At 40.4% G+C, this 13,042-nt stretch overlaps 1 protein-coding gene across 1 annotated transcript in view; it reads left to right on the forward strand.

Moving 5' to 3' along the window:
- The window catches only part of EPS15L1 (epidermal growth factor receptor pathway substrate 15 like 1), a 732,190-nt gene that overhangs the window by 301,568 nt on the left and 417,580 nt on the right, over nucleotides 1–13,042 (forward strand). Inside the window, exon 16 of the mRNA XM_053700047.1 lies at nucleotides 7,752–7,853. Within this exon, the coding sequence (XP_053556022.1) occupies nucleotides 7,752–7,853 (102 nt within the window). The remainder of the gene's footprint in view (nucleotides 1–7,751; nucleotides 7,854–13,042) is intronic.

The raw sequence follows: 13,042 nt of genomic DNA on the forward strand, positions 1-13,042 counted from the left end.
GTAATTGTGCTTATTTACTATAGAAAGTCCCTATGTTAATACATTATTATTAATAATGAAATGAATAAATAAAAATGAATAAAAAGAAATAAAAATGTGATATCTTGAAAGTGAATGTGATGTCTTAAATATTAATTTAATCCTAAAGTATAACATAAGTGTGAATGGCATGTGTGAAGTGTTGATGAGATACCTAAATGTACCTAATAGTTTATAAGTGTGGCATTAATTTAATAATGTGTCAAGAATAGTGTATTAAATTAATAGTAATATATTTGATATGTTAGATAAAGGCTGCTATCCTAATGTCCTTGTTTAGACCCCATTGGTTGTAGGTTCTCATAGTGTGAATCCACCAAAGTTCCCTTCTGTCTAGTTCTTTTTCCAGCTTCCCCCCCCTCCAGTGGGTAGACACTCTTTCTATACCCAACCAGAGGAAATGATTTTTGTTGAAATCTTGACAGGAATTACAATGTAGGGGTACACCGTGATCTTCGTGCTTTTTCTCTATTTTATTGAGATGTTCTAGTATACGTGTTTTTAAAAACCTGGTTGTTTGGCCTAAGTATTGGATCTTACAATTGCACTGTAGAAGGTAAATGACGTTAGTGGTTTTGCATGTTATGAAATGTTTAATAATAAATGTCTGTCCTGTAGTGGATGAAGTAAACTTGTGTACCCTTTTTGTGTAGTTACAACCCTTACACCGACCACAGGTATAGAAGCCTTGTAGGTTCGCGATGGACAAAGGAATTTTTGGGGTCATCCCTTTAATTAATGAAGGTGCTAATTTATGTTTGAAATTGTGGCCTTTTCGGAATGTAATTTGTGGTTTGGAGGGAATAATTTTATCTAATACTTCATCACTCTTTAACATGTGCCAGTGTTTGTTTATGATGTTTTTAATTTGATTATGTCCTGAATTAAATGTTGTTATAAACCTAGGGAAGGAGCTTTCTTGTGATTGTATACGTTTATGTCCTTTAAGTATCTCCCTTCGATCTAGATTTTTGGCATACTGTCTATCTAGTTCTAATGTCTCTGACTTGTATCCTTTTTGTAAAAATCTTTTTTTAGCATGATGGACTGTTCCTCATAATCGTCTAATTGGTCACAGTTTCGTCTGAGGCGTTGAAATTGGCCTTTAGGGATGGCTTTAAGCCAACTGGGGTGGTGTTGGCTGTCGTGTCTGATATATGTGTTAGTATCACATTTTTTAAAATGTGTTTTAGTGTGTATAACTCCCTCTCTGATGGAATTGGACAGATCTAAAAATGTTGCCTCTGTTTTATGAATTTCAGGGGTAAGTGTAATGTTCATATTATTGCTGTTCAAGTGGGAAATAAAAAGATTTAAGGTTTCTAAGTTTCCATTCCCGATACAAATAACATCATCAATATATCTCCGCCATGTCACCAGGCTCGCCCCAAGCACGCCACTGGCCGATACATAAAGATGTTCAAAATGGTCCATATAGATATTGGCATAATTCGGGGCGAACCTGGTGCCCATGGCGGTTCCACAAATTTGTAAATAATATTGATTGTTAAACCAAAAAAAATTATGGCTAAGCATAAAATCAATGGCTGTAATAATGAACTCCAAAAGTTTATTAGACAAATTGGGGTCTTGTTCTAATTTCCATTTCACAGCTGCAATACCCTTTTGATGATCTATAATAGAGTACAATGAAGTAACGTCCATGGTAACCCAATAATAATTTGGTTCCCATTTAATCTGATTGATTATATTCAAAATATGTGTAGTATCTTTTAAATAAGATTTGGAGTTTTGGGCAAATGGCTGTAATAAAAAATCAATAAAGGAAGATAAGTTCGCTGTCAATGAATTAATGCCGCTAATAATGGGGCGCCCTGGGGGGTGGATTGGGTTTTTGTGCAACTTGGGTAGAAAATAAAAAATAGCTGTTTCTTTCATGTAATTAGCAAGAGTCCATGAGCTAGTGACGTATGGGATATACATTCCTACCAGGAGGGGCAAAGTTTCCCAAACCTTAAAATGCCTATAAATACACCCCTCACCACACCCACAATTCAGTTTTACAAACTTTGCCTCCGATGGAGGTGGTGAAGTAAGTTTGTGCTAGATTCTACGTTGATATGCGCTCCGCAGCAAGTTGGAGCCCGGTTTTCCTCTCAGCGTGCAGTGAATGTCAGAGGGATGTGAGGAGAGTATTGCCTATTTGAATGCAGTGATCTCCTTCTAAGGGGTCTATTTCATAGGTTCTCTGTTATCGGTCGTAGAGATTCATCTCTTACCTCCCTTTTCAGATCGACGATATACTCTTATATATACCATTACCTCTGCTGATTCTCGTTTCAGTACTGGTTTGGCTATCTGCTATATGTAGATGAGTGTCCTGGGGTAAGTAAGTCTTATTTTCTGTGACACTCCTAGCTATGGTTGGGCACTTTGTTTATAAAGTTCTAAATATATGTTTTCAAACATTTATTTGCCTTGACTCAGAATGTTCAACTTTCCTTATTTTTCAGACAGTCAGTTTCATATTTGGGATAATGCATTTTAATTTAACATTTTTTACCTTAAAATTTGACTTTTTCCCTGTGGGCTGTTAGGCTCGCGGGGGCTGAAAATGCTTCATTTTATTGTGTCATTCTTGGCGCAGACTTTTTTGGCGCAAAAATTCTATTTCCGTTTCCGGCGTCATACGTGTCGCCGGAAGTTGCGTCATTCTTTGACGTTATTTTGCGCCAAAAATGTCGGCGTTCCGGATGTGGCGTCATTTTTGGCGCCAAAAAGCATTTAGGCGCCAAATAATGTGGGCGTCTTATTTGGCGCGAAAAAATATGGGCGTCACTTTTGTCTCCACATTATTTAAGTCTCATTTTTTATTGCTTCTGGTTGCTAGAAGCTTGTTCTTTGGCATTTTTTCCCATTCCTGAAACTGTCATTTAAGGAATTTGATCAATTTTGCTTTATATGTTGTTTTTTTCTTTTTCATATTGCAAGATGTTCCACGTTGCAACTGAGTCAGAAGATACTTCAGGAAAATCACTGCACAGTGCTGGAGCTACCAAGCTAAGTGTATCTGCTATAAACTTTTGGTATCTGTTTCTCCAGCTGTTATTTGTATTGCATGTCATGTCAAACTTATTAATGCAGATAAAATTTCCTTTAGTACTGTTACATTACCTGTTGCTGTTCCGTCAACATCTAATTTTCAGAGTGTTCCTGATAACATAAGAGATTTTATTTTTTAAATCCATTAAGAAGGCTATGTCTGTTATTTCTCCTTCTAGTATACATAAAAGTCTTTTAAAACTTCTCTTTTTTCAGATGAATTTTTAAATGAACATCATCATTCTGATACTGATAATGGTTCTTCTGGTTCAGAGGTTTCTGTCTCAGAGGTTGATGATAAATCTTTGTATTTGTTCAAGATGGAATTTATTCGTTCTTTACTTAAAGAAGTGTTATTTGCATTAGAAATAGAGGATTCTGGTCCTCTTGATACTAAATGTAAACGTTTAAATAAGGTTTTTAAATCTCCTGTAGTTATTCCAGAAGTGTTTTATCTCCCTGATGCTATTTCTGAAGTAATTTCCAGGGAATGGAATAATTTGGGTAATTTATTTACTCCTTCTAGACGTTTAAGCAAATTATATCCTGTGCCATCTGACAGATTAGAGTTTTTTGGGACAAAAATCCCTAAGGTTATGGGGCTGTCTCTACTCCTGCTAATGTACTACTATTCCTACGGCAGATAGTACTTCATTTAAGGATCCTTTAGATAGGAAAATTGAATCCTTTCTAAGAAAAGCTTACTTATGTTCAGGTAATCTTCTTAGACCTGCTATATTTTTAGTGGATGTTGCTGCAGCTTCAACTTTTTGGTTAGAAGCTTTAGTGCAACAAGTAACAGATCATAATTTTATAGCATTATTATTATTCTATAACATGCTAATAATTTTATTGGTGATACCATCTTTTGATATCATTAGAGTTGATGTCAGGTATATGTCTCTAGCTATTTTAGCTAGAAAAGCTTTATGGATTAAACTTGGAATGCTGACATGTCTTCTAAGTCAACTTTGCTTTCCCTTTCTTTCCAGGGTAAATAATCATTTTTCGTTCCTTTCCTCACAAGGAACAAAAGCCTGATCCTTCATCCTCAGGAGCGGTATCAGTTTGGAAACTATTTCCAGTTTGGAATATATCCAAGCCTTATAGAAACCTATAGCCAGCTCCTAAGTACCTATGAAGGTGCGGCCCTTATTCCAGCTCAGCTGGTATGGGGCAGATTACGTTTTCTTCAAAGAAATTTGGATCAATTCCGTTCTTAATCTCTGGTTTCAGAAACATTGTTTCAGAAAGGTACAGAATTGGCTTCAAGTTAAGGCCTCCTGCTAAGAGATTCTTTTCTTTCCCGTGTCCCAGTTAACACAGCAAAGGCTCAGCATTTCTGAAATGTGTTTCAGATCTAGAGTTGGCTGGAGTATTTATGCCAGTTCCAGTTCTGGAACAGGGGCTGGGGTTTTATTTTATCTCTTCATTGTACCAAAGAAGGTCAATTCCTTCAGACCAGTTCCGGATCTATCATTATTGAATCGTTATGTTAGGATACCAACATTCAAGATGGTTACTGTAGGACTATCCTGCCTTTTGTTTAGCAAGGGCATTATATGTCTACAATAGATTTACAGGATGTGTATCTGCATATTCCGATTCATCCAGATCACTTTTAGTGTCTGAGATTCTCTTTTTAGACAAGCATTACCAGTTTTGTGGCTCTACCGTTTGGCCTAGCCTCAGTTCCAAGAATTTTTTTCAAAGGTTCTCGGTGCCCTTCTTTCTGTAATCAGGGAATAGGGTTTTGGTATTTCCTTATTTGGACGATATCTTGGTACTTGCTCAGTCTTCTCATTTTCGAAGAATCTCATACGAATCGACTTGTGTTGTTTCTTTAAGTTCATGGTTGGAGGATCAATTTACCATTCAGTTCATTGATTCCTCAGACAAGGGTAACCTTTTTAGGTTTCTAAATAAATTCAGTGTCTATGACTCTGTCCTTGTCAGACAAGAGAAGTTTAACATTGATATCAGCTTGTCAAAACCTTCAGTCACAATCATTCCCTTTGGTAGCCTTATGCATGGAAATGTTGGGTCTTAGGACTGCCGCATCAGATGCGATCTCCTTTGCTCGTTTTCACATGCGACCTCTTCAGCTCTATATGCTGAACCAATGGTGCAGGGATTACTCAAAGATATCTCAATTAATATCTTTAAACCGATTTTACAACACTCTCTGACATGGTGGACAGATCACCATCGTTTAGTTCAGGGGGCTTCTTTGTTCTTCCGACCTGGACTATAATCTCAACAGATGCAAGTCTTACAGGTTGGGGAGCTGTGTGGGGGTATCTGACGGCACAAGGGGTTTGGGAATCTCAGGAGGTGAGATTTCCGATCAATATTTTGGAACTCCGTGCAATTTTCAGAGCTCTTCAGTCTTGGCCTCTTCTGAAGAGAGAGTTGTTCATTTGTTTTCAGATAGACAATGTCACAACTGTGGCATACATCAATCATCAAGGAGGGACTCACAGTCCTCTGGCTATGAAAGAAGTATCTCGAATTTTGGTTTGGGCGGAATCCAGCTCCTGTCTAATCTCTGCGGTTCATATCCCAGGTATGGACAATTGGAAAGCGGATTATCTCAGTCGCCAAACGTTGCATCCGGGCGAATGGTCTCTTCACCCAGAGGTATTTCTTCAGATTGTTCAAATGTGGGAACTTCCAGAAATAGATCTGATGGCTTCTCATCTAAACAAGAAACTTCCCAGGTATCTGTCCAGATCCCGGGATCCTCAGGCGGAGGCAGTGGATGCATTATCACTTCCTTGGAAGTATCATCCTGCCTATATCTTTCCGCCTCTAGTTCTTCTTCCAAGAGTAATCTCCAAGATTCTGAAGGAATGCTCGTTTGTTCTGCTGGTAGCTCCGGCATGGCCTCACAGGTTTTGGTATGCGGATCTTGTCCGGATGGCCTCTTGCCAACCGTGGACTCTTCCGTTAAGACCAGACCTTTTGTCTCAAGGTCCTTTTTTCCATCAGGATCTGAAATCCTTAAATTTAAAGGTATGGAGATTGAACGCTTGATTCTTGGTCAAAGAGGTTTCTCTGACTCTGTGATTAATACTATGTTACAGGCTCGTAAATCTGTATCCAGAGAGATATATTATAGAGTCTGGAAGACTTATATTTCTTGGTGTCTTTCTCATCATTTTTCTTGGCATTCTTTTAGAATACCGAGAATATTACAGTTTCTTCAGGATGGTTTAGATAAAGGTTTGTCCGCAAGTTCCTTGAAAGGTCAAATCTCTGCTCTTTCTGTTCTTTTTCACAGAAAGATTGCTATTCTTCCTGATATTCATTGTTTTGTACAAGCTTTGGTTCATATAAAGCCTGTCATTAAGTCAATTTCTCCTCCTTGGAGTTTGAATTTGGTTCTGGGGGCTCTTCAAGCTCCTCCATTTGAACCTATGCATTCATTGGATATTAAATTACTTTCTTGGAAAGTTTTGTTCCTTTTGGCCATCTCTTCTGCCAGAAGAGTTTCTGAATTATCTGCTCTTTCTTGTGAGTCTCCTTTTCTGATTTTTCATCAGGATAAGGCGGTGTTGCGAACTTCTTTTGAATTTTTACCTAAGTTGTGAATTCCAACAACATTAGTAGAGACATTGTGGTTCCTTCATTATGTCTTAATCCTAAGAATTCTAAGGAGAAATCGTTGCATTCTTTGGATGTTATTAGAGCTTTGAAATATTATGTTGAAGCTACTAAGTCTTTCCGAAAGACTTCTAGTTTATTTGTTATCTTTTCCGGTTTTAGAAAGGCCAGAAAACTTCTGCCATTTCTTTGGCATCTTGGTTGAAATCTTTAATTCATCTTGCCTATGTTGAGTCGGGTAAGACTCCGCCTCATAGGATTACAGCTCATTCTACTAGGTCAGTTTCTACTTCCTGGGCGTTTAGGAATGAAGCTTCGGTTGATCAGATTTGCAAAGCGGCAACTTGGTCCTCTTTGCATACTTTTACCAAATTCTACCATTTTGTTGTATTTTCTTCTTCTGAAGCAGTTTTTGGTAGAAAAGTACTTCAGGCAGCGGTTTCAGTTTGAATCTTCTGCTTATGTTTTTCATTAAACTTTATTTTGGGTGTGGATTATTTTCAGCAGGAATTGGCTGTCTTTATTTTATCCCTCCCTCTCTAGTGACTCTTGTGTGGAAAGATCCACATCTTGGGTAGTCATTATCCCATACGTCACTAGCTCATGGACTCTTGCTAATTACATGAAAGAAAACATAATTTATGTAAGAACTTACCTGATAAATTCATTTCTTTCATATTAGCAAGAGTCCATGAGGCCCGCCCTTATTTTGTGGTGGTTATGATTTTTTTGTATAAAGCACAATTATTCCAATTCCTTATTTTATATGCTTTCGCACTTTTTTCTTATCACCCCACTTCTTGGCTATTCGTTAAACTGAATTGTGGGTGTGGTGAGGGGTGTATTTATAGGCATTTTAAGGTTTGGGAAACTTTGCCCCTCCTGGTAGGAATGTATATCCCATACGTCACTAGCTCATGGACTCTTGCTAATATGAAAGAAATGAATTTATCAGGTAAGTTCTTACATAAATTATGTTTTTAGAATTATTCTGGTACACTGGATACTTTTGTCATTTGGGTCTCTATTCATTTATAGTCCACTTTTGGATAAACCTGAAAATTCAGTATTTGATTCCAGGAACCTCTGGACTCTTGCCATCTGACGCTACGTTCCCTTTCAGCTGTAAAGATTCATCTTATGGAGTGAGTATACTGCACCCATATTAATTGGCTTCAATATATGCATCAAGCCTTTTTCTCCAACATAGGTGTGTCCGGTCCACGGCGTCATCCTTACTTGTGGGATATTCTCTTCCCCAACAGGAAATGGCAAAGAGCCCAGCAAAGCTGGTCACATGATCCCTCCTAGGCTCCGCCTACCCCAGTCATTCTCTTTGCCGTTGTACAGGCAACATCTCCACGGAGATGGCTTAGAGTATTTTAGTGTTTAACTGTAGTTTTTATTATTCAATCAAGAGTTTGTTATTTTAAAATAGTGCTGGTATGTACTATTTACTCAGAAACAGAAAAGAGATGAAGATTTCTGTTTGTATGAGGAAAATGATTTTAGCAACCGTTACTAAAATCCATGGCTGTTCCACACAGGACTGTTGAGAGGAATTAACTTCAGTTGGGGGAACAGTGAGCAGTCTCTTGCTGCTTGAGGTATGACACATTCTAACAAGACGATGTAATGCTGGAAGCTGTCATTTTCCCTATGGGATCCGGTAAGCCATGTTTATTAAGATAGTAAATAAGGGCTTCACAAGGGCTTATTAAGACTGTAGACTTTTTCTGGGCTAAATCGATTCATTATTAACACATATTTAGCCTTGAGGAATCATTTAATCTGGGTATTTTGATAAGATTATATCGGCAGGCACTTTTTTAGACACCTTATTCTTTAGGGGCTTTCCCAAATCATAGGCAGAGCCTCATTTTCGCGCCGGTGTTGCGCACTTGTTTTTGAGAAGGCATGACATGCAGTCGCATGTGTGAGGAGCTCTGATACATAGAAAAGACTTTCTGAAGGCGTCATTTGGTATCGTATTCCCCTTTGGGCTTGGTTGGGTCTCAGCAAAGCAGATACCAGGGACTGTAAAGGGGTTAAAGTTAAAAACGGCTCCGGTTCCGTTATTTTAAGGGTTAAAGCTTCCAAATTTGGTGTGCAATACTTTTAAGGCTTTAAGACACTGTGGTGAAATTTTGGTGAATTTTGAACAATTCCTTCATATTTTTTCGCAATTGCAGTAATAAAGTGTGTTCAGTTTAAAATTTAAAGTGACAGTAACGGTTTTATTTTAAAACGTTTTTTGTACTTTGTTATCAAGTTTATGCCTGTTTAACATGTCTGAACTACCAGATAGACTGTGTTCTGAATGTGGGGAAGCCAGAGTTCCTTCTCATTTAAATAAATGTGATTTATGTGACAATGACAATGATGCCCAAGATGATTCCTCAAGTGAGGGGAGTAAGCATGGTACTGCATCATTCCCTCCTTCGTCTACACGAGTCTTGCCCACTCAGGAGGCCCCTAGTACATCTAGCGCGCCAATACTCCTTACTATGCAACAATTAACGGCTGTAATGGATAATTCTGTCAAAAACATTTTAGCCAAAATGCACTCTTATCAGCGTAAGCGCGACTGCTCTGTTTTAGATACTGAAGAGCATGACGACGCTGATAATAATGGTTCTGAAGGGCCCCTAAACCAGTCTGATGGGGCCAGGGAGGTTTTGTCTGAGGGAGAAATTACAGATTCGGGGAACATTTCTCAACAAGCTGAACCTGATGTGATTACGTTTAAATTTAAGTTGGAACATCTCCGCGCTCTGCTTAAGGAGGTATTATCCACTCTGGATGATTGTGACAATTTGGTCATCCCAGAGAAGCTATGTAAAATGGACAAGTTCCTAGAGGTCCCGGGGCTCCCAGAAGCTTTTCCTATACCCAAGCGGGTGGCGGACATTGTAAATAAAGAATGGGAAAGGCCCGGTATTCCTTTCGTCCCTCCCCCCATATTTAAAAAATTGTTTCCTATGGTCGACCCCAGAAAGGACTTATGGCAGACAGTCCCCAAAGTCGAGGGAGCGGTTTCCACTTTAAACAAACGCACCACTATACCCATAGAAGATAGTTGTGCTTTCAAAGATCCTATGGATAAAAAATTAGAAGGTTTACTTAAAAAGATGTTTGTTCAGCAGGGTTACCTTCTACAACCAATTTCATGCATTGTCCCTGTCGCTACAGCCGCATGTTTCTGGTTCGATGAGCTGGTAAAGGCGGTCGATAGTGATTCTCCTCCTTATGAGGAGATTATGGACAGAATCAATGCTCTCAAATTGGCTAATTCTTTCACCCTAGACGCCACTTTGCAATTGGCTAGGTTAGCGGCTAAGAATTCTGGGTTTGCTATTGTGGCGCGCAGAGCGCTTTGGTTGAAATCTTGGTCAGCTGATGCGTCTTCCAAGAACAAGCTACTTAACATTCCTTTCAAGGGGAAAACGCTGTTTGGCCCTGACTTGAAAGAGATTATCTCTGATATCACTGGGGGTAAGGGCCATGCCCTTCCTCAGGATCGGCCTTTCAAGGCCAAAAATAAACCTAATTTTCGTCCCTTTCGTAGAAACGGACCAGCCCAAAGTGCTACGTCCTCTAAGCAAGAGGGTAATACTTCTCAAGCCAAGCAAGCTTGGAGACCAATGCAAGGCTGGAACAAGGGAAAGCAGGCCAAGAAACCTGCCACTGCTACCAAGACAGCATGAAATGTTGGCCCCCGATCCGGGACCGGATCTGGTGGGGGGCAGACTCTCTCTCTTCGCTCAGGCTTGGGCAAGAGATGTTCTGGATCCTTGGACACTAGAAATAGTCTCCCAAGGTTATCTTCTGGAATTCAAGGGGCTTCCCCCAAGGGGGAGGTTCCACAGGTCTCAGTTGTCTTCAGACCACATAAAAAGACAGGCATTCTTACATTGTGTAGAAGACCTGTTAACAATGGGAGTGATTCATCCTGTTCCATTAGGAGAACAAGGGATGGGGTTCTACTCCAATCTGTTCATAGTTCCCAAAAAAGAGGGAACGTTCAGACCAATCTTAGATCTCAAGATCTTAAACAAGTTTCTCAAGGTTCCATCGTTCAAGATGGAAACCATTCGAACAATTCTTCCTTCCATCCAGGAAGGTCAATTCATGACCACGGTGGATTTAAAGGATGCGTATCTACATATTCCTATCCACAAGGAACATCATCGGTTCCTAAGGTTCGCATTCCTGGACAAGCATTACCAGTTCGTGGCGCTTCCTTTCGGATTAGCCACTGCTCCAAGGATTTTCACAAAGGTACTAGGGTCCCTTCTAGCTGTGCTAAGACCAAGGGGCATTGCTGTAGTACCTTACTTGGACGACATTCTGATTCAAGCGTCGTCCCTTCCTCAAGCAAAGGCTCACACGGACATCGTCCTGGCCTTTCTCAGATCTCACGGATGGAAAGTGAACGTGGAAAAGAGTTCTCTATCTCCGTTCGACAAGGGTTCCCTTCTTGGGAACAATAATAGACTCCTTAGAAATGAGGATTTTTCTGACAGAGGCCAGAAAAACAAGACTTCTAGACTCTTGTCGGATACTTCATTCCGTTCCTCTTCCTTCCATAGCGCAGTGCATGGAAGTGATAGGTTTGATGGTAGCGGCAATGGACATAGTTCCTTTTGCGCGCATTCATCTAAGACCATTACAACTGTGCATGCTCAGTCAGTGGAATGGGGACTATACAGACTTGTCTCCGACGATACAAGTAAATCAGAGGACCAGAGACTCACTCCGTTGGTGGCTGTCCCTGGACAACCTGTCACAAGGGATGACCTTCCGCAGACCAGAGTGGGTCATTGTCACGACCGACGCCAGTCTGATGGGCTGGGGCGCGGTCTGGGGATCCCTGAAAGCTCAGGGTCTTTGGTCTCGGGAAGAATCTCTTCTACCGATAAATATTCTGGAACTGAGAGCGATATTCAATGCTCTCAAGGCTTGGCCTCAGCTAGCGAGGGCCAAGTTCATACGGTTTCAATCAGACAACATGACAACTGTTGCGTACATCAACCATCAGGGGGGAACAAGGAGTTCCCTGGCGATGGAAGAAGTGACCAAAATCATTCAATGGGCGGAGTCTCACTCCTGCCACCTGTCTGCAATCCACATCCCAGGAGTGGAAAATTGGGAAGCGGATTTTCTGAGTCGTCAGACATTGCATCCGGGGGAGTGGGAACTCCATCCGGAAATCTTTGTCCAAATCACTCAACTGTGGGGCATTCCAGACATGGATCTAATGGCCTCTCGTCAGAACTTCAAAGTTCCTTGCTACGGGTCCAGATCCAGGGATCCCAAGGCGGCTCTAGTGGATGCACTAGTAGCACCTTGGACCTTCGAACTAGCTTATGTATTCCCGCCGTTTCCTCTCATCCCCAGGCTGGTAGCCAGGATCAATCAGGAGAGGGCGTTGGTGATCTTGATAGCTCCTGCGTGGCCACGCAGGACTTGGTATGCAGATCTGGTGAATATGTCATCGGCTCCACCATGGAAGCTACCTTTGAGACGAGACCTTCTTGTTCAAGGTCCGTTCGAACATCCGAATCTGGTCTCACTCCAGCTGACTGCTTGGAGATTGCACGCTTGATCTTATCGAAGCGAGGGTTCTCAGATTCTGTTATCGATACTCTTGTTCAGGCCAGAAAGCCTGTAACTAGAAAGATTTACCACAAAATTTGGAAAAAATATATCTGTTGGTGTGAATCTAAAGGATTCCCTTGGGACAAGGTTAAGATTCCTAAGATTCTATCCTTCCTTCAAGAAGGATTGGAAAAAGGATTATCTGCAAGTTCCCTGAAGGGACAGATTTCTGCCTTGTCTGTGTTACTTCACAAAAAGCTGGCAGCTGTGCCAGATGTTCAAGCCTTTGTTCAGGCTCTGGTTAGAATCAAGCCTGTTTACAAACCTTTGACTCCTCCTTGGAGTCTCAACTTAGTTCTTTCAGTTCTTCAGGGGGTTCCGTTTGAACCCTTACATTCCGTTGATATTAAGTTATTATCTTGGAAAGTTTTGTTTTTGGTTGCAATTTCTTCTGCTAGAAGAGTTTCAGAATTATCTGCTCTGCAGTGTTCTCCTCCTTATCTGGTGTTCCATGCAGATAAGGTGGTTTTACGTACTAAACCTGGTTTTCTTCCAAAAGTTGTTTTTAACAAAAACATTAACCAGGAGATTATCGTACCTTCTCTGTGCCCGAAACCAGTTTCAAAGAAGGAACGTTTGTTGCACAATTTGGATGTTGTTCGCGCTCTAAAATTCTATTTAGACGCTACAAAGGATTTTAGACAAACATCTTCCTTGTTTGTTGTTTATTCCG

The sequence above is a fragment of the Bombina bombina genome, chromosome 2 (assembly GCF_027579735.1).
Source record: "Bombina bombina isolate aBomBom1 chromosome 2, aBomBom1.pri, whole genome shotgun sequence".
Lineage (NCBI taxonomy): Eukaryota > Metazoa > Chordata > Amphibia > Anura > Bombinatoridae > Bombina > Bombina bombina.